Source organism: Salvelinus alpinus, chromosome 3 (assembly GCF_045679555.1).
Source record: "Salvelinus alpinus chromosome 3, SLU_Salpinus.1, whole genome shotgun sequence".
Taxonomy (NCBI): Eukaryota; Metazoa; Chordata; class Actinopteri; order Salmoniformes; family Salmonidae; genus Salvelinus; species Salvelinus alpinus.
In genome coordinates this window covers 89,166,777-89,187,926 of record NC_092088.1, presented here as the reverse complement: position 1 = coordinate 89,187,926, position 21,150 = coordinate 89,166,777, and the positions used below count along the sequence as shown (strand labels likewise).

Here is a 21,150-nt window from a genome sequence, read left to right as displayed (position 1 = left end):
ATCTAAACATTACAATAACAGTGGAGGTTAGCATGTCTTGGGGGTATGATATTTGTGAGTCTAACTTTCTCACTCATCATTCACGATTCATTCAGGACTATCCATAATCATGGTAGCATCCACATGAATGTATTAGTGTTTAGAAACATATTCTTATTTACAATAAAATTCACTTCAAAATGTCACAATACATTATTTACCATTTCATTATCTATTGGGAACACAATCTGAAACACAACCAAAGCATACTCCAAGAAAGGTTCAAATCTCACCTTTCTTGTAAAAACAGTTGTAAACAAGCGGAGGTGTAGTCATATTTTAGGACCCAAACTCAGGTACTCATGATGTATTTCCTATTCAACTAAACGGCATGAATAAGGCTTGAAATTACTTCTATTTTTTGTAAATATAGTATAATCAATTTATAAAACGACTAACTGTAAGATTTCACCTTCCTTATAACTGTAAAATACATATTTGTATGTTTAGTGTTGGAGAAAAGTGCATATTTTCTAAAGGTTTCTCTTGATCAAAATGTCTGCCCCCGTCACTGTGATTTTATATTATGTTATATTTTTTCTGATCGTAACGTTAAAATTTATCTGCCTACATATTCTGAGATATAGCTAATTTACAGTCTTTATTCGTAGCTATGGAAAACGCATTGGACGGACAAGGTATGGAGCGCATGAGATGCAGAACCAGACTAGGCGACATAGCCTACAATTGAAGCGCCTACAAACCAACATGGTAGGGTTTTATAGTGAAGCTGAGGAAATAGTCTACCCTACGCCCTCACAAGAATGTCACAATGTCTCTCACTGCTAAAACATTGTAGTATTATCAAACTTGTAGGCCAGACAGGTAGTGGGTGCAGCATGCGACAATATTAAACGGACACAGTAATCTGACGCCCTCGGGTTCCTAAAGTGCCCCAATTCTTTGAATAAAGTAGATTTATGTTTATTTGGCTCGTCTACTTGATATCATAATTTTTAATGATATAAAACGTGTGTAGGCCTCACAAATATATTGATTATCACTAAATTCATATTCCAGGTGTAGGAATTAAAACGTAGAGGACCAGTGAAACGACCGGCGCTATGACCCCGTTGCGCCCGATCCCCAGCAGCGTTAACGTGTGTAAGTGCTATACGGAATCCTTGAGACGTCCATACCCTAAACCCTAACCCCTACTTTAACCATTACCCTTACCTAACCCTAACCTTAACCATTTTAAATGTCAACTTCAACAAGGTAATTCCAGAGTTGGGACGTCCCAAGGAACCCGGATAGCACGGACCGTTTTACGCGAGCGAAGAGGACACCGTGGCAAAAATCAGCAGCTCAGAAAATCAAGAGATCAAAATGATGCTGCTGCTGGTGAAAAGGGATTAAACGGAATAAATCTTTCGTCAGTGGAAAATCCAGCGTTCATTAGGTTACTGTTCCAGTTTTCTGCAGGGATGTTTTTGTAACCAGGGCATTTTATCCGGGTTTTTGGTCAGGTTGGCGTTCAAATACTAATGTATCGTTTTCAATTTCCATAGGAAAACACTGGATGCACGCAGCCTAAAACAATACCGTCGTTTTTTTATTCTCTTCTGCTATTCAATTCTATTCGGCACGGCACATAGGCTCACCGTCTCCCCAACATAATTGACTGTCGGTGAGAACGGACCAATTTTTGCTGACAACCGAGGAAAGGAAAGGCAAATATGTCGTTGCTGAGCAGCGGTTGTGATGCTTGACTGATCATGATGAAGACCGATTCCTCATCTTCCAAAAGCACCGGCTCCGGTTCGACGCTGAGGAGCCCATCCCCGCACCGGAACGCATACGAGGCGGGGATGCAGGCGCTGAGGCCTGCCAAGGACAATGCTGCAAAAGGCGATCATATGCAGGAAGGCCCCCGCGGTCGCAGGAGTTATGGCTCCAATGTGCACCGTATCAAGAACATGTTCCAGCAGATGCAAGGCCCAGGGAGCACATCTCCCTGCACGGAGGGAGGGGAGGACCCAGAGAAGACTACTGAGAGAGTGCGTCTCTCCCTCCCCAGAGCCGGTAGCCTGAATGAGAATGTGGACCACAGCGCCTTGCTGAAGCTGGGATCCACTGTCTCAGAGCGGGTTAACCGGTTCGACCCTAATGCCAAAGCTGAGAACGGGCAGGCTCCCCTAGCCTCATCACCCAGCTACTCCAAGCTGCAGGAGACACGGAAGATCTTTGAACAACAGCAGGCGGCCCAGCAGCTGGAGCGGGAGAAGCAGGCCGCTGCCACCAACCGGGTCCTGCTGAAGACAGAGCAGACCTCGGGCCTGGGCATCCAGGATGGCAGGCTGGACGTGGTGGCGCGGTTCAATGGCAGCACAGAGTCCCTGGACAGCCTGGACACCACCGAGGCCGTGTCCCCCACCGTCTCCCAGCTCAGCGCTGTCTTCGAGCGGGCCTCAGAGCTCCGCAACAACCTGCATCGCCTCTCCTCCACACCTCCGCTGCCCTCCCGGGGGGTCAGCACCAAGGTGGGGGTGCAGCTCAACTCCAAAATCATCTCTAAGAGGGCGAATCGTGCTTCTGCCCTCCCACCAACCAGCCAGGAGGAGGAAGGGAGTTGGGGCCGCAGCCAGAGGGACCAGGATGGACCTCCCAGAAGCCTCAGGGCCTCATCCTCCTCCACCTCCGATGGCCAAAGCGGAGGGCAGAATGGAGGCCACAGTGGCCACACACTCCCTGAGCCCAGAGAGGGCCGGGATAAGACTGGGCCAGACTCTGGGTCCCAGGCCAAAATTGAGGGCCAGTCTGAGGATCGTTCTGGCGACCTGGAGCCCAGCAGCACCATAGTTAAATCTGACATCCACCACTTCTCTCTGGAGAATGGAGAGAACAGTACAGAGAGAGAGGCCCAGGTAAGGGAGACCTCTCCCAAGGGCACTAGCAGTGAGAGGGGGAGGCAGGGTGGAGATGGAGAGATTGGCCAGGGGGGTACAGCAGAGGGGGAAGAGAGGACTGTAAAGGAGGATCAGTCAGGGGGAGAACAGGTGGCTATCAGAATGTACAGCGCAGTGGGGGAGGACTCTGGAGGGAGCCAGCAGGAAGAGGAGGAGGAGGATGATGAGCCATACGAGCCCGAGTCCAGCTGTCATGAGAAACCTGGGCTGCCTGAAGAGGAGGACCCTCCACCTAGCCGGAAGATCTGCTTCAGCACGGGGCCTATCAAGGTGAGTTCACATTCTAATAGAATAAACACCCACTCACACACATATACACACACACATACACACACACACACACACACACACACACACACACACACACACACACACACACACACACACACACACACACACACACACACACACACACACACACACATACATACAGTGGGGCAAAAAACGTATTTAGTCAGCCACCAATTGTGCAAGTTCTCCCACTTAAAAAGATGAGAGGCCGGTAATGAGAAAAAAAAATCCAGAAAATCACATTGTAGGATTTTTTATGAATTTATTTGCAAATTATGGTGGAAAATAATATTTGGTCAATAACAAAAGTTTATCTCAATAATTTGTTATATACCCTTTGTTGGCAATGACAGAGGTCAAACGTTTTCTGTAAGTCTTCACAAGGTTTTCACACACTGTTGCTGGTATTTTGGCCCATTCCTCCATGCAGATCTCCTCTAGAGCAGTGATGTTTTGGGGCTGTTGCTGGGCAACACAGACTTTCAACTCCCTCCAAAGATTTTCTATGGGGTTGCGATCTGGAGACTGGCTAGGCCTCTCCAGGACCTTGAAATGCTTCTTACGAAGCCACTCCTTCGTTGCCCGGGCGGTGTGTTTGGGATCATTGTCATGCTGAAAGACCCAGCTACGTTTCATCTTCAATGCCCTTGCTGAGGGTAGGCTTTGTTACTTTGGTCCCAGCTCTCTGCAGGTCATTCACTAGGTCCCCCCGTGTGGTTCTGGGATTTTTGCTCACCGTTCTTGTTATCATTTTGACCCCACAGGGTGAGATCTTGCGTGGAGCCCCAGATCGAGTGAGATTATCAGTGGTCTTATATGTCTTCCATTTCCTAATAATTGCTCCCACAGCTGATTTCTTCAAACCAAGCTGCTTACCTATTGCAGATTCAGTCTTCCCAGCCTGGTGCAGGTCTACAATTTTGTTTCTGGTGTCCTTTGACAGCTCTTTGGTCTTGGCCATAGTGGAGTTTGGAGTGTGACTGTTTGAGGTTGTGGACAGGTGTCTTTTATACTGATAACAAGTTCAAACAGGTGCCATTAATACAGGTAACGAGTGGAGGACAGAGGAGCCTCTTAACCTCTTTCGCCCCGGGGTTCCGCTAGCGGAACACCCACAACATTCCACTGCCTTCGCAGCGGGCAAAATTCAAAAATATTTTTTTGAAATATTTAACTTCCACACATTAACAAGTCCTATACAGCAAATGAAAGATAAACATCTTGTGAATCCAGCCAACATGTCTGATTTTTTAAATGTTTTACAGCGAAAACACAATATATATTTATGTTAGCTCACCACAATAGCCAAACACACAACGCCATTTATTCACCGCTAACATAGCTTTCACAAAACCCACAAATAGAGATAAAATTAATCACTAACCTTTGAACAACTTCATCAGATGACAGTCTTATAACATCATGTTATACAATACACTTATGTTTTGTTCGAAAATGTGCATATTTATAGCTACAAATCCTGGTTTTACATTGTGAATACGGCGCCATAATGCACCAAATTGTCCGGAGAAATTTTGGACAGTCACGTAATCTAACCACAAAACTCATCATAAACTTTACTAAAAAATACATGTTGTACAGCAAATGAAAGATACACTGGTTCTTAATGCAACCGCTGTGTTAGATTAAAAAAAATAACTTTAGTACAAAGTACAGCATGCAATATTCTGAGACAGCGCCCAGCAATTCTCCGCCATGTTGGAGCCAACATATTCCACTAAAATACGAAATAACATCATAAATATTCTCTTACCTTTGATGATCTTCCATCAGAATGTAGTGCAAGGAGTCCTATTTCCACAATAAATCATTGTTTTGTTTTAGAATGTCCATTTCTTCTGTCGAATTAGCAACTTTGGCTAGCATTGTGGAGGGCACATGTCCATCAACTCTTGGCGCATGGAACGAAAAATTCAAAAAGTCACAATAAACGTCGAATAAACTGGTCAAACTCAGTTGAAAATCCATCTTTATGATGTTTTTCTCATATGTATCCAATAAATTCCAAGACGGAGCATTTCGTCGTGTATACCTAACGCATTTCAGAAGACAATGTGGGGTTCCCTGGTGCGCGGCTAAATACTGCCAATAGGGCGGACCTGTCACTCCAAAAGCTCTCATTCGGTCTCACATCAAGCTAGACAACCCATTCAACATTCTACTGCCTGTTGACATCTAGTGGAAGGCGTATGAAGTGCATACATATCCATAAATATAAGGCAATTGAATAGGCAAGGCCTGACACAGAGCCCCATTTTCAGAATTTTCACTTCCTATTTGGAAGTTTGCTGCCAAATGAGTTCTGTTTTACTCACAGATATAATTCAAAAAGTTTTAGAAACTTCAGAGTGTTTTCGATCCAATAGTAATAATAATATGCATATCGTATGATCTAGAACAGAGTACGAGGCCGTTTAATTTGGGCACGATTTTTCCCCAAAGTGAAAACAGCGCCCTCTATTCACTAATAGAAGAAGTTACAGGTCAGTGAGAGCCAGAAATCCTGCTTAGGGCCAAATATCATTCTACTTTGCTCTGTTTTTTGTTAATTCTTTCCAAAGTGTCAAATAATTATCTTTTTGTTTTCTCATAATTTTGTTGGGTATAAGTCTGTTGCTGTCCTGAGGTTCTGTGGGGTCTGTTTGTGTTTGTGAACAGAGCCCCAGAACCAGCTTGCTTAGGGGGCTCTTCTCCAAGTTCATCTCTCTGTAAGTGATGGCTTTGATATGGATGGTTTGGGATTCGCTTCCTTTTAGGTGGTTGTAGAATTTAACGGCTCTTCTGGATTTTGATAATTAGTGGGTATCGTCCCAATTCTACTCTGTATGCATTATTTTGTGTTTTATGTTGTACACGGAGGATATTTTTGCAGAATTCTTCATGCAGAGTTTCAATTGAATGTTTTTCCCATTTTGTGAATTCTTGGTTGGTGAGCGAACCCCAGACCTCACAACCATAAAGGGCAATAGATTCTATAACTAATTCAAGTATTGTTAGCCAGATCCTAATTGGTATGTTAATTTTTATGTTCCTTTTGATTGCATAGAAGGCCCTTCTTGCCTTGTATCTCAGATCGTTCACTGCTTTGTGGAAGTTACCTGTGGCGCTGATGTTTAGGCCGAGGTATGTATCGTTTTTTGTGTGCTCTAGGGCAACGGTGACTCGATGAAATTTGTATTTGTGGTCCTAGCAACTGGAGCTTTTTTGGAACACTATTATTTTGTCTTATTGAGATTTACTGTCAGGGCCCAGGCCCTTCTCTCTCTCTCTCTCTCTCTCTCTCTCTCTCTCTCTCTCTCTCTCTCTCTCTCTCTCTCTCTCTCTCTCTCTCTCTCTCTCTCTTTCTCTCTTTCTCTCTCTCTCTCTCTCTCTCTCTCTCTCTCTCTCTCTCTCTCTCTCTCTCTCTCTCTCTTCTCTCTTTCTCTCTCTCTCTACTATTTCTCTTTCTCTCTCTCTCTACTATTTCTCTCTCTCTCTACTATTTCTCTCTCTCTCTCTCTCTCTCTCTCTCTACTATTTCTCTCTCTCTCTCTCTCTCTCTCTCTCTCTCTCTCTCTCTTTCTCTACTATTTCTCTCTCTTTCTCTCTCTCTTTCTCTACTATTTCTCTCTCTCTCTCTCTACTATTTCTCTCTCTACTCTCTCTCTTTACTCTCTTTCTACTATTTCTCTATCTACTCTCTCTCTTTACTCTCTCTCTCTACCCTGTAAATAATTGTTAGGGAGGAACAAAGAGTCAGAATAATTAGCGTAGCTGCTCTCTTATTGTGTGTCGGGATATTCTGACTGGCTGGGTTTATAAAAGGTCAACAGTAGTGCAGTGGTTGGTTTTATATGGGTGGCAGTAATGTACCTACAAATATGTTTTGCAAACTGCCATTAAACTCCAAAGAAGAATAAGTGGTTGGTTTATATGGGCTGGTTGGTGGTTGGTTCATGCTCATGAACTTTAAGTAAGTCACGGTACATCACTACATCACTAGATGAGGAGAAGTCATATTAAGGATTTCTCTCTCAGCATGGTAGAGAAGTAGCCCTGATATGGCTGTAGCCTTCATTATCCAGAATTAGCATGCTTCATTTCCTGCTGATGGGCTATCAACTGTGGATGGGGTTCCCGTTGTATTCAATCTGGTTAGCTAGGCATATGCTAGAACATTCACACCTGGCATAATTACCTTTATTTGCCAATTACATTTATACTCATTTTAGACAGAAGGTGTGGTATGTTACCTGTAAAAAATCTAAGGCAATCTTTACATGACCATCTTTCAAACAATTTTCTTGGGCCACTATAACTATAACTATTTTGCCAATTGGATTGGTCCCCTCTACCACACGGAACCTCACTAATCTACCCACGGAAACGCACGAGGTAGCTAAAAACAGACCTCCATCCTCTGCCAGCTTGCTACCCATGGCCCGGCTAGCTGTCTGAATCACCGTGTCCCCAACCAACCTCACTACTTACTGGACCCTTATGATTACTCGGCTAAGCATGCCTCTCCTTAATGTCAATATGCCTTGTCCATTGCTGTTCTGGTTAGTGTTTATTGGCTTATTTCACTGTAGAGCCACTAGCCCTGCTCACTATACCATATCCAACCTTTCAGTTCCACCACCCACACATGCGATGACATCACCTGGTTTCAATGATGTTTCTAGAGACAATACCTCTCTCATCATCACTCAATACCTAGGTTTACCTCCACTGTATTCACATCCTACCATACCTTTGTCTGTACATTATACCTTGAAGCTATTTTATCGCCCCCAGAAACCTGCTCCTTTTACTCTCTGTTCCGGACGTCCTAGACGACCAATTCTCCTAGCTTTTAGCCGTACCCTTATCCTACTCCTCCTCTGTTCCTCTGGTGATGTAGAGGTGAATCCAGGCCCTGCAGTACCTAGCTCCACTCCTATTCCCCAGACACTCTCTTTTGATGACTTCTGTAACCATATGTAAGTCGCTCTGGATAAGAGCGTCTGCTAAATGACTTAAATGTAATGTAAATGTAATAATAGCCTTGGTTTCATGCATGTTAACATTAGAAGCCTCCTCCCTAAGTTTGTTTTACTCACTGCTTTAGCACACTGCCAACCCGGATGTCTTAGCCGTGTCTGAATCCTGGCTTAGGAAGACCACCAATAACTCTGAAATCTCCATTCCTAACTACAACATTTTCAGACAAGATAGAATGGCCAAAGGGGGCGGTGTTGCAATCTACTGCAGAGATAGCCTGCAGAGTTCTGTCCTAGTATCCAGGTCTGTACCCAAACAATTTGAACTTCTACCTTTAAAAATCCACCTCTCTAAAAACAAGTCTCTCACCGTTGCCGCCTGCTATAGACCACCCTCTGCCCCCAGCTGTGCTCTGGACACCATATGTGAACTGATTGCCCCCCATCTATCTTCAGAGCTCGTGCTGCTAGGTGACCTAAACTGGGACATGCTTAACACCCCAGCCATCCTACAATCTAAGCTTGATGCCCTCAATCTCACACAAATTATCAATGAACCTACCAGGTACCACCCCAAAGCCGTAAACACGGGCACCCTCATAGATATCCTCCTAACCAACTTGCCCTCTAAATACACCTCTGCTGTTTTCAACCAAGATCTCAGCGATCACTGCCTCATTGCCTGCATCCGTAATGGGTCAGCGGTCAAACGACCTCCACTCATCACTGTCAAACGCTCCCTGAAACACTTCAGCGAGCAGGACTTTCTAATCGATCTGGCCCGGGTATCCTGGAAGGATATCGACCTCATCCCGTCAGTAGAGGATGCCTGGTTATTTTTTTTAAATGCCTTCCTCACCATCTTAAATAAGCATGCCGCATTCAAGAAATTTAGAACCAGGAACATATATAGCCCTTGGTTCTCTCCAGACCTGACTGCCCTTAACCAACACACAAACATCCTATGGCGATCTGCATTATCGAACATTCTCCGTGATATGCAACTTTTCAGGGAAGTTAGAAACCAATATACACAGGCAGTTAGAAAAGCCAAGGCTAGCTTTTTCAAGCAGAAATTTGCTTCCTGCAACACAAACTCAAAAAAGTTCTGGGACACTGTAAAGTCCATGGAGAATAAGAGCACCTCCTCCCAGCTGTCCACTGCTCTGAGGATAGGAAACTCTGTCACCACAGATAAATCCACTATAATTGAGAATTTCAATAAGCATTTTTCTACGGCTGGCTATGCTTTCCACCTGGATACCCCTACCCCAGTCAACAGCACTGCACCCCCCACAGCAACTCGCCCAAGCCTTCCCCATTTCTCCTTCTCCCAAATCCAGTCAGCTGATGTTCTGAAAGAGCTGCAAAATCTGGACCCCTACAAATCAGCCGAGCTAGACAATCTGGACCTTTTTTTTCTAAAATGATCTGCCAAAATTGTTGCAACCCCTAGTACTACCCTGTTCAACCTCTCTCGTGTTGTCTGAGATTCCCAAAGATTGGAAAGCAGCTGCGGTCATCCCCCTCTTCAAAGGGGGGGATACTCTTGACACAAAGTGCTACAGACCTATATCTATCCTACCCTGCCTTTCTAAGGTCTTCGAAAGCCAAGTCAACAAACAGATTACCGACCATTTCGAATCCCACCGCACCTTCTCCGCTATGCAATCTGGTTTCAGAGCTGGTCATGGGTGCACCTCAGCCACGCTCAAGGTCCTAAACGATATCTTAACCGCCATCGATAAGAAACAATACTGTGCAGCCGTATTCATTGACCTGGCCAAGGCTTTCGACTCTGTCAATCACCACATCCTCATCGGCAGACTAGCCTTGGTTTCTCAAATGATTGCCTCGCCTGGTTCACCAACTACTTCTTTGATAGATTTCAGTGTGTCAAATTGGAGGGCCTGTTGTCCGGACCTCTGGCAGTCTCTATGGGGTTGCCACAGGGTTCAATTCTTGGGCCGACTCTCTTCTCTGTATACATCAATGATGTCGCTCTTGCTGCTGGTGAGTCTCTGATCCACCTCTACGCAGACGACACCATTCTGTATACAACTGGCCCTTCTTTGGACACTGTGTTAACAACCTTCCAGACGAGCTTCAATGCCATACAACTGTCCTTCCGTGGCCTCCAACTGCTCTTAAATACAAGTAAAACTAAATGCATGCTCTTCAACCGATCGCTGCCTGCACCTGCACGCCCGTCCAACATCACTACTCTGGACGGTTCTGACATAGAATATGTGGACAACTACAAATACCTAGGTGTCTGGTTAGACTGTAAACTCTCCTTCCAGACTCACATCAAACATCTCCAATCCAAAGTTAAATCTAGAATTGGCTTCCTATTTCGCAACAAAGCGTCCTTCACTCATGCTGCCAAACATACCCTCGTAAAACTGACCATCCTACCGATCCTCAACTTCAGCGATGTCATTTACAAAATAGCCTCCAATACCCTACTCAAAAAATTGGATGCAGTCTATCACAGTGCTATCCGTTTTGTTACCAAAGCCCCATATACTACCCACCACTGCGACCTGTACACTCTCGTTGGCTGGCCCTCGCTTCATACTCGTCGCCAAACCCACTGGCTCCAGGTCATCTATAAGTCTTTGCTAGATAAAGCCCCGCCTTATCTCGGCTCACTGGTCACCATAGCAGCACCCACCTGTAGCACGCGCTCCAGCAGGTATATCTCTCTGGTCACCCTCAAAGCCAATTCCTCCTTTGGCCGCCTCTCCTTCCAGTTCTCTGCTGCCAATGACTGGAACGAACTACCAAAATCTCTGAAACTGGAAACACTTATCTCCCTCACTAGCTTTAAGCACCAGCTGTCAGAGCAGCTCACAGATTACTGCACCTGTACATAGCCCATCTATAATTTAGCCCAAACAACTACCTCTTCCCCTACTGTATTTATTTATTTATTTTGCTCCTTTGCACCCCATTATTTCTATTTCTACTTTGCACATTCTTCCACTGCAAATATACCATTCCAGTGTTTTACTTGCTATATTGTATTTACTTCACCACCATGGCCTTTTTTTCCCTTTACCTCCCTTATCTCACCTCATTTGCTCACATTGTATATAGACTTATTTTTCTACTGTATTATTGACTGTATGTTTGTTTTACTCCATGTGTAATTCTGTGTTGTTGTATGTGTCGAACTGCTTTGCTTTATCTTGGCCAGGTCGCAATTGTAAATGAGAACTTGTTCTCAACTAGCCTACCTGGTTAAATAAAGGTGAGAAAAAATAAATAATAAATCTTAGTTACCACTTATGTGCACTTTCTACATATAAGTGGGTAACTTGGACATTTGGAGGGGTGTTGTTAAACCATGGGGGCTGTTTACAGTTCAAAATAGGGAGGTGTTAAACAATGGAAGTGTTAATGATTTACCTGCAAAAAAAACAGAATGATTCACACAGACCTGACACCTGTATTTTGGTTACAAGGTCTGTGAAAATGCAGTACAAAGTCTTTAGGTGGCTTTTATTTTTCCATGTTTTTTTGTTGTTGTTTTTTTGTTGTTGTTTTTTTAACCTCCAACCACTTTCAGATATACCAAAACCTTGGTATAAAAATGCAGGCATGATACATTAGTTGGATTTTGGTATGTGTATGAAAGGGATAATGCATTTACCCAGAATTTGATTACTGTGGCAGCACCATTTCACCTAAACAGAATTCACAGTAAACAGAATCCACAGTAAACAGAATCCATAGTAAGCATAATCCACAGTAAACAGAATCCACAGTATGCCGAATCCACAGTAAACAGAATCCACAGTATGCCGAATCCACAGTAAGCATAATCCACAGTATGTTCTTTGCAATCGAAGCTCAGTCTCACTGCATTGCCCTGAGGTCTCCAGAATTCACAAGGAGAGAGAGAAGCCCTTCCTTGATACTATTAGGTCCCACAGTCACACATGCAGCGCCAGCAAGCCAGCTAATGTGTGATACAGTCTCTCTCTCTCTCTCTCTATCTCTCTCTCTCTCTCTCTCTCTCTCTATCTCTCTCTCTCTCTCTCTCTCTCTCTCTCTCTCTCTCTCTCTCTCTCTCTCTCTCTCTCTCTCTCTCTCTCTCTCTCTCTCTCTCTCTCTCTCTCATTCAATTCAAAGGGCTATTTTGGCATGGGAAACACATGCCTACATTGCCAATGCAAGTGAAATAGTTAAAAGTGAAATAAAAGAGTAAACATTACACGGTATTGTAACAATGTGCAAATAGTTGAAGTACAAAACAGAAAATAAATACACAGATGAATATAGGTTGTATTTACAATGGTGTTTGTTCTTCACTGGTTGACATTTTCTTGTGGCAACAGGTCACAAATCTTGCTGCTGTGATTGCACACTGTGTTATTTCACTCACTAGATGTGAGTTTATTAAAAATGAGGGAAATACTGTATGAGTCTCTGATATGGTCATACATTTGGCTGGAGGTAAGGAAGTGATGCTCAAATTCCACCTCATTTCATGGGCAGTGTGCCTTTCTAGCGCAGGCGTTCCGCTAGCGGAACCCCTTGACAACATTCCGCTGAAAATGCAGCGCGGGAAATTCAAATATATTTTTTTGAAATATATAACTTTCACACATTAACAAGTGCAATACAGCAAATGAAAGATAAACATCTTGTTAATCTACCCATCGTGTCCGATTTCAAAAAGGCTTTACAGCGAAAGCTCAACATATGATTATGTTAGTTCAGAGTCAAAAACACACAGCCATTTTTCCAGCCAAAGATAGTCACAAAAAGCAGAAATATAGATACAATTAATCACTAACATTTGATGATCTTCATCAGATGACACTCATAGGACATCATGTTACACAATACATGTATGTTTTGTTCGATAATGTGCATATTTATATCCAAAAATCTCAGTTTACATTGGCGCGTTACGTGCAGTAATGTTTTGATTCCAAAACATCCGGTGTTTTTGCAGATAGCCACAGAAATCCCAGAAATACTCATAATAAACATTGATAAAAGATACAAGTGTTATTCACATAATTAAAGATAGACTTCTCCTTAATGCAACCGCTGTGTCAGATTTCATAAAAACTTTACGGAAAAAGCATAATCTGAGTACGGCGCTCAGAGCCCATTCTAGCCAAAGAAATATCCGCATGTTGGAGTCAACAGAAGTTAGAAATAACATGATAAATATTCACTTACCTTTGATGATCTTCATCAGAATGCATTCCCAAGAATCCCAGTTCAACAATAAATGACTGATTTGTTCCATAAAGTCCATAATTTATGTCCAAATAGCCACTAGTTGTTAGCGTGTTCAGACCAGCAATCCATCTTCATGAGCACTACGTCCAGACAAAAACTCAAAGTTCCGTTACAGGTCGTAGAAACATATCAAACGATGTATGGAATCAATCTTTAGGATGTTTTTAACATAAATCATCAATAATGTTCCAACCGGAGAATTCCATTGTCTGTAGCAAAGCACTGGAACGAGATCTAACTCTGTCGGGAGCACACGTCACGAGCCTGAGACACTCTGCCAGACCCATGACTAATTCAGCTCCCATTCCCCCCTCCTTTATAGCAGAAGCCTGAAACAAGTTTCTAAAGACAGTTGACATTTAGTGGAATCCTTAGGAAGTGCAACTTAACCCCAGAGACTGTGTATTCGGTAGGCCAAGCTTTGAAAAACTACAAACCTCAGATTTCCCACTTCCTGGTTGGATTTTTCGCGTGCCATATGAGTTCTGTTATACTCACAGACATCATTCAAACAGTTTTAGAAACTTCAGAGTGTTTTTCATCCAATACTACTAATAATATGCATATATTAGCATCTGGGAGAGAGTAGCAGGCAGTTTACTCTGGGCACGCATTTCATGCAAAAGTGAAAATGCTGCCCCCTATCCCAAACAGGTTTAAGAGCCAGGTCTGCCTACAGTGGCCTCTCTCTCAATAGCAAGGCTATGCTCACTGAGTCTGAACATAGTCAAAGCTTTCCTTAAGTTTGGGTATTTTGCCACTGTGTACTCTCGGTTTGAGGCCGAATAACATTCCAGTTTGCTAATTTTTTTTGTTATTCTTTCTAGAGTGTCAAGTAGTTATATTTTTGTTTTTCTCATGATTTGGTTGGGTCTAATTGTGTTGATTCCAGTGAATCTCTATCTCTGTGTACCGTTCTCTCTCTTTCTGTCTCTCTGTGGTAAAGGAAGTACTCGTGCTTGGCCATTTTTGTGAATACTTCCCCCTCATTGTAACCATGCTCTCCCACTCACCCAGACGCCCACACACAGGGGTTGTTGTGGTGACAACCGTTGGGGTCTGTGTCAAATGTATATACTTTTTCTCTTCTAAAACTGGCACAAACAGTATCACTGGTAGAGTTCAGTTCACACTACCGGCTTTGTTCACTCTTTCTAACACCCTGCTTTCTTTCTCTCACTCCCTCTCTCTATCTGCCACCATTCTCCTCCTGTTTTTTTTTTTAGAAGTGGATAAAAATAGCAGCATTGTGATCACCCCAGACAGGCCTCTCCTTTGGGCTGTCTGCTTGTTTTAAACACAGGAAGCTGCTCTCCAGCTCCTCATTTCTTATTGATTTATTTATTTGGTTGTACATACTCTATATTTCCTGTTTATACATCACTGCATTTCAGAACTGTTCTCTCCTGTTCTCCTGGTACAATATGAATTATTGAGCTATTGAATTATTGAGCCTAATATTGATTGGGAGATTTTTGTTGTTGAGATAATCTAATTTGAATATGTACCACTATGTCAACCAGTGACAGAATTAACCTGGCTTGCTCCCTCTCCAACTATCGTCCCACCTCGACCATCCTTCTCCAGTCCTCTCTCTCTGATGAATATCTGCAGCCTACACCGTGACAGCACATAATAATCATAGTCAGTGTTAGCTTCAGTCACGAATACATATCAGTTTTTTTACGCTCTCTGCAATTCAAACAAATAACAAATACAAAAATAGTATTTGATGCAATTATAGCCCAGTAGACTTTGTTGACTAGATATTGAAATGTGTTAAAAACCCATTTAGCAGATAGAAATTATAGTATATTTGCAGCATTAGTAAAATGGAGGGTCTTTACTTGGACCACCAGGGAAGCCAGGGTGATGTAATGCAGCACAATGTGGCTGTATCCAGTGAATATATTGGCCAGTCATATCTAACACACTGTATCCAGTGAATATATTGGCCAGTCATATCTCACACACTGTATCCAGTGAATATATTGGCCAGTCATATCTCACACACTGTATCCAGTGAATATATTGGCCAGTCATATCTCACACACTGTATCCAGTGAATATATTGGCCAGTCATATCTAACACACTGTATCCAGTGAATATATTGGGCAGTCATATCTCACACACTGTATCCAGGGAATATATTGGCCAGTCATATCTCACACACTGTATCCAGTGAATATATTGGGCAGTCATATCTAACACACTGTATCCAGTGAATATATTGGGCAGTCATATCTCACACACTGTACTATCCAGTGAATATATTGGCCAGTCATATCTCACACACTGTATCCAGTGAATATATTGGGCAGTCATATCTCACACACTGTATCCAGGGAATATATTGGCCAGTCATATCTCACACACTGTATCCAGTGAATATATTGGGCAGTCATATCTCACACACTGTACTATCCAGTGAATCTATTGGCCAGTCATATCTTAAATACTGCCCACAAGAAGGGGGGGGGGGTCCAGGCAGATAATCAACAAGGTCATTCTGTTCCCCTTTTCTGGCTGGGCTGCACCATGTTATACAGTCTATGGGTTGCACTGTGTTATACAGTCTACGGGCTGCACTGTGTTATACAGTCTATGGGCTGCACTGTGTTATACAGTCTATGGGCTGCACTGTGTTATAAAGTCTATGGGCTGCACTGTGTGATACAGTCTGTGGGCTGCACTGTGTTATACAGTCTATGGACTGCACTGTGTTATACAGTCTATGGGCTGCACTGTGTTATACAGTCTATGGGCTGCACTGTGTTATACAGTCTATGGGCTGCACTGTGTTATACAGTCTATGGGCTGCACTGTGTTATACAGTCTATGGATTGCACTGTGTTATACAGTCTATGGATTGCACTGTGTTATACAGTCTATGGATTGCACTGTGTTATACAGTCTATGGGCTGAACCGTGTAATACAGTCTATGGGCTGAACCGTGTTATACAGTCTATGGGCTACACTGTGTTATACAGTCATATGGGCTGCACGATGCACTGTGTCTATACAGTCTATTGGGCAGCCCCGTGTTATACAGTCTATCCGGGCTGCACTGTGTTATACAGTCATATGGGCTCGCACACGTGTTATACAGTCTATGGGCTGGCACTGTGTTATACAGTCTATGGGCTACACTGTGTCTAGTGACAGTCTATTGGGCTGTCACTGTGTTATACAGTCTATCCAGGGCTACACTGTGTTAGTACAGTCATATGGGCTGCACGATGCACTGTGTTATACAGTCTATGGGCTACACTGTGTTATACAGTCATATGGGCTGCACGATGCACTGTGTTATACAGTGAATCTATGGGCTGCACTGTGTTATACAGTCTATGGGCTGCACTGTGTTATACAGTCTATGGGCTGCACGATGCACTGATAGTTATACAAGGTCTATGCGGCTACCCTGTGTTATACAGTCTATGGGCTGCACCGTGTTATACAGTCTATGGGCTACACTGTGTTATACAGTCTATGGGCTGCACTGTGTTATACAGTCTATGGGCTGCACTGTGTTATACAGTCTATGGGCTGCACCGTGTTATACAGTCTACGGGCTGCACTGTGTTATACAGTCTATGGGCTACACTGTGTTATACAGTCTATGGGCTGCACGATGCACTGTGTTATACAGTCTATGGGCTACACTGTGTTATACAGTCTATGGGCTGCACTGTGTTATACAGTCTATGGGCTGAACCGTGTTATACAGTCTATGGGCTGCACTGTGTTATACAGTCTATGGGCTGCACCGTGTTATACAGTCTATGGGCTGCACTGTGTTATACAGTCTATGGGCTGCACCGTGTTATACAGTCTATGGGCTGCACGATGCACTGTGTTATACAGTCTATGGGCTGCACCGTGTTATACAGTCTATGGGCTGCACCGTGTGATACAGTCTATGGGCTGCACCGTGTTATACAGTCTATGGGCTACACCGTGTGATACAGTCTATGGGCTGCACCGTGTTATACAGTCTATGGGCTGCACCGTGTGATACAGTCTATGGGCTACACCGTGTGATACAGTCTATGGGCTGCACCGTGTTATACAGTCTATGGGCTGCACCGTGTTATACAGTCTATGGGCTGCACCGTGTGATACAGTCTATGGATTGCACCGTGTTATACAGTCTATGGGCTGCACCGTGTGATACAGTCTATGGGCTGCACCGTGTGATACAGTCTATGGGCTGCACTGTGTGATACAGTCTATGGGCTGCACCGTGTTATACAGTCTATGGGCTGCACCGTGTGATACAGTCTATGGGCTTCACCGTGTTATACAGTCTATGGGCTGCACCGTGTGATACAGTCTATGGGCTGCACTGTGTTATACAGTCTATGGGCTGCACCGTGTTATACAGTCTATGGGCTGCACGATGCACTGTGTTATACAGTCTATGGGCTGCACCGTGTTATACAGTCTATGGGCTGCACCGTGTGATACAGTCTATGGGCTACACCGTGTGATACAGTCTATGGGCTGCACCGTGTTATACAGTCTATGGGCTGCACCGTTTGATACAGTCTATGGGCTGCACCGTGTTATACAGTCTATGGGCTGCACCGTGTTATACAGTCTATGGGCTGCACCGTGTGATACAGTCTATGGGCTGAACCGTGTAATACAGTCTGTGGGCTGCACTGTGTTATACAGTCTATGGACTGCACTGTGTTATACAGTCTATGGGCTGAACCGTGTAATACAGTCTATGGGCTGCACTGTGTTATACAGTCTATGGGCTGCACGATGCACTGTGTTATACAGTCTATGGGCTACCCTGTGTTATACAGTCTATGGGCTGCACCGTGTTATACAGTCTATGGGCTACACTGTGTTATACAGTCTATGGGCTGCTGCACTGTGTTATACAGTCTATGGGCTGCACTGTGTTATACAGTCTATGGGCTGCACCGTGTTATACAGTCTACGGGCTGCACTGTGTTATACAGTCTATGGGCTACACTGTGTTATACAGTCTATGGGCTGCACGATGCACTGTGTTATACAGTCTATGGGCTACACTGTGTTATACAGTCTATGGGCTGCACTGTGTTATACAGTCTATGGGCTGAACCGTGTTATACAGTCTATGGGCTGCACTGTGTTATACAGTCTATGGGCTGCACCGTGTTATACAGTCTATGGGCTGCACTGTGTTATACAGTCTATGGGCTGCACTGTGTTATACAGTCTATGGGCTGCACGATGCACTGTGTTATACAGTCTATGGGCTGCACCGTGTTATACAGTCTATGGGCTGCACCGTGTGATACAGTCTATGGGCTGCACCGTGTTATACAGTCTATGGGCTACACCGTGTGATACAGTCTATGGGCTGCACCGTGTTATACAGTCTATGGGCTGCACCGTGTGATACAGTCTATGGGCTACACCGTGTGATACAGTCTATGGGCTGCACCGTGTTATACAGTCTATGGGCTGCACCGTGTTATACAGTCTATGGGCTGCACCGTGTGATACAGTCTATGGATTGCACCGTGTTATACAGTCTATGGGCTGCACCGTGTGATACAGTCTATGGGCTGCACCGTGTGATACAGTCTATGGGCTGCACTGTGTGATACAGTCTATGGGCTGCACCGTGTTATACAGTCTATGGGCTGCACCGTGTGATACAGTCTATGGGCTTCACCGTGTTATACAGTCTATGGGCTGCACCGTGTGATACAGTCTATGGGCTGCACTGTGTTATACAGTCTATGGGCTGCACCGTGTTATACAGTCTATGGGCTGCACGATGCACTGTGTTATACAGTCTATGGGCTGCACCGTGTTATACAGTCTATGGGCTGCACCGTGTGATACAGTCTATGGGCTACACCGTGTGATACAGTCTATGGGCTGCACCGTGTTATACAGTCTATGGGCTGCACCGTTTGATACAGTCTATGGGCTGCACCGTGTTATACAGTCTATGGGCTGCACCGTGTTATACAGTCTATGGGCTGCACCGTGTGATACAGTCTATGGGCTGAACCGTGTAATACAGTCTGTGGGCTGCACTGTGTTATACAGTCTATGGACTGCACTGTGTTATACAGTCTATGGGCTGAACCGTGTAATACAGTCTATGGGCTGCACTGTGTTATACAGTCAATGGGCTGCACTGTGTGATACAGTCTATGGGCTGCACCATGTGATACAGTCTATGGGCTGCACCGTGTTATACAGTCTATGGGCTGCACCGTGTTATACAGTCTATGGGCTGCACCGTGTTATACAGTCTATGGGCTGCACCGTGTTATACAGTCTATGGGCTGCACCGTGTTATACAGTCTATGGGCTGCACCGTGTTATACAGTCTATGGGCTGCACCGTGTTATACAGTCTATGGGCTGCACTGTGTTATACAGTCTATGGGCTGCACTGTGTTATACAGTCTATGGGCTGCACCGTGTTATACAGTCTATGGGCTACACTGTGTTATACAGTCTATGGGCTGCACGATGCACTGTGTTATACAGTCTATGGGCTGCCCCGTGTTATACAGTCTATGGGCTGCACTGTGTTATACAGTCTATGGGCTGCACCGTGTTATACAGTCTATGGGCTGTACTGTGTTATACAGTCTATGGGCTGTACTGTGTTATACAGTCTATGGGCTACACTGTGTTATACAGTCTATGGGCTGCACGATGCACTGTGTTATACAGTCTATGGGCTACACTGTGTTATACAGTCTATGGGCTGCACGATGCACTGTGTTATACAGTCTATGGGCTGCACTGTGTTATACAGTCTATGGGCTGCACTGTGTTATACAGTCTATGGGCTGCACGATGCACTGTGTTATACAGTCTATGGGCTACACTGTGTTATACAGTCTATGGGCTGCACCGTGTTATACAGTCTGGGCTACACTGTGTTATACAGTCTATGGGCTGCACGATGCACTGTGTTATACAGTCTATGGGCTGCACTGTGTTATACAGTCTATGGGCTGCACCGTGTTATACAGTCTATGGGCTGCACTGTGTGATACAGTCTATGGGCTACACCGTGTGATACAGTCTATGGGCTGCACCGTGTTATACAGTCTATGGGCTGCACCGTGTGATACAGTCTATGGGCTACACCGTGTGATACAGTCTATGGGCTGCACTGTGTTATACAGTCTATGGGCTGCACCGTGTTATACAGTCTATGGGCTGCACGATGCACTGTGTTATACAGTCTATGGGCGGCACCGTGTTATACAGTCTATGGGCTGCACCATGTGATACAGTCTATGGGCTGCACCGTGTGATACAGTCTATGGGCTGCACTGTGTTATACAGTCTATGGGCTGCACGATGCACTGTGTTATACAGTCTATGGGCGGCACCGTGTTATACAGTCTATGGGCTGCACCATATTAGACTGTCTATGCCTCTATGGGCTGCGCCACGCAGCTCAATGCACACTACAGTACAGTCCTGCTGCATGCAGCCTCTGTGTGTGGTTTCTATATGTGAAGAGCACTACCTCAGATTAGTGCATCTACAGACCTTGTTACATAACGCTGCACACTAGTGCTTTCTGGTGGTTTCTGGGGATGAGTCACTAATAGATGACTTCTCTTTTCTGACAACTTCCTTTAGCCCATGACAAAGTGCAATACCAATATAGTACAGT

The 21,150-nt window shown here is 44.4% G+C and overlaps 1 protein-coding gene across 1 annotated transcript in view; it reads left to right on the top strand.

The window, feature by feature from the left end:
* Positions 1 to 1,105: 1,105 nt before the first annotated feature.
* The window catches only part of LOC139571494 (neurabin-2-like), a 39,567-nt gene continuing 19,522 nt past the window's right edge, over positions 1,106 to 21,150 (top strand). The window contains exon 1 of the mRNA XM_071394421.1: positions 1,106 to 3,218. Within this exon, the coding sequence (XP_071250522.1) occupies positions 1,758 to 3,218 (1,461 nt within the window). The 5' untranslated portion in view covers positions 1,106 to 1,757. The remainder of the gene's footprint in view (positions 3,219 to 21,150) is intronic.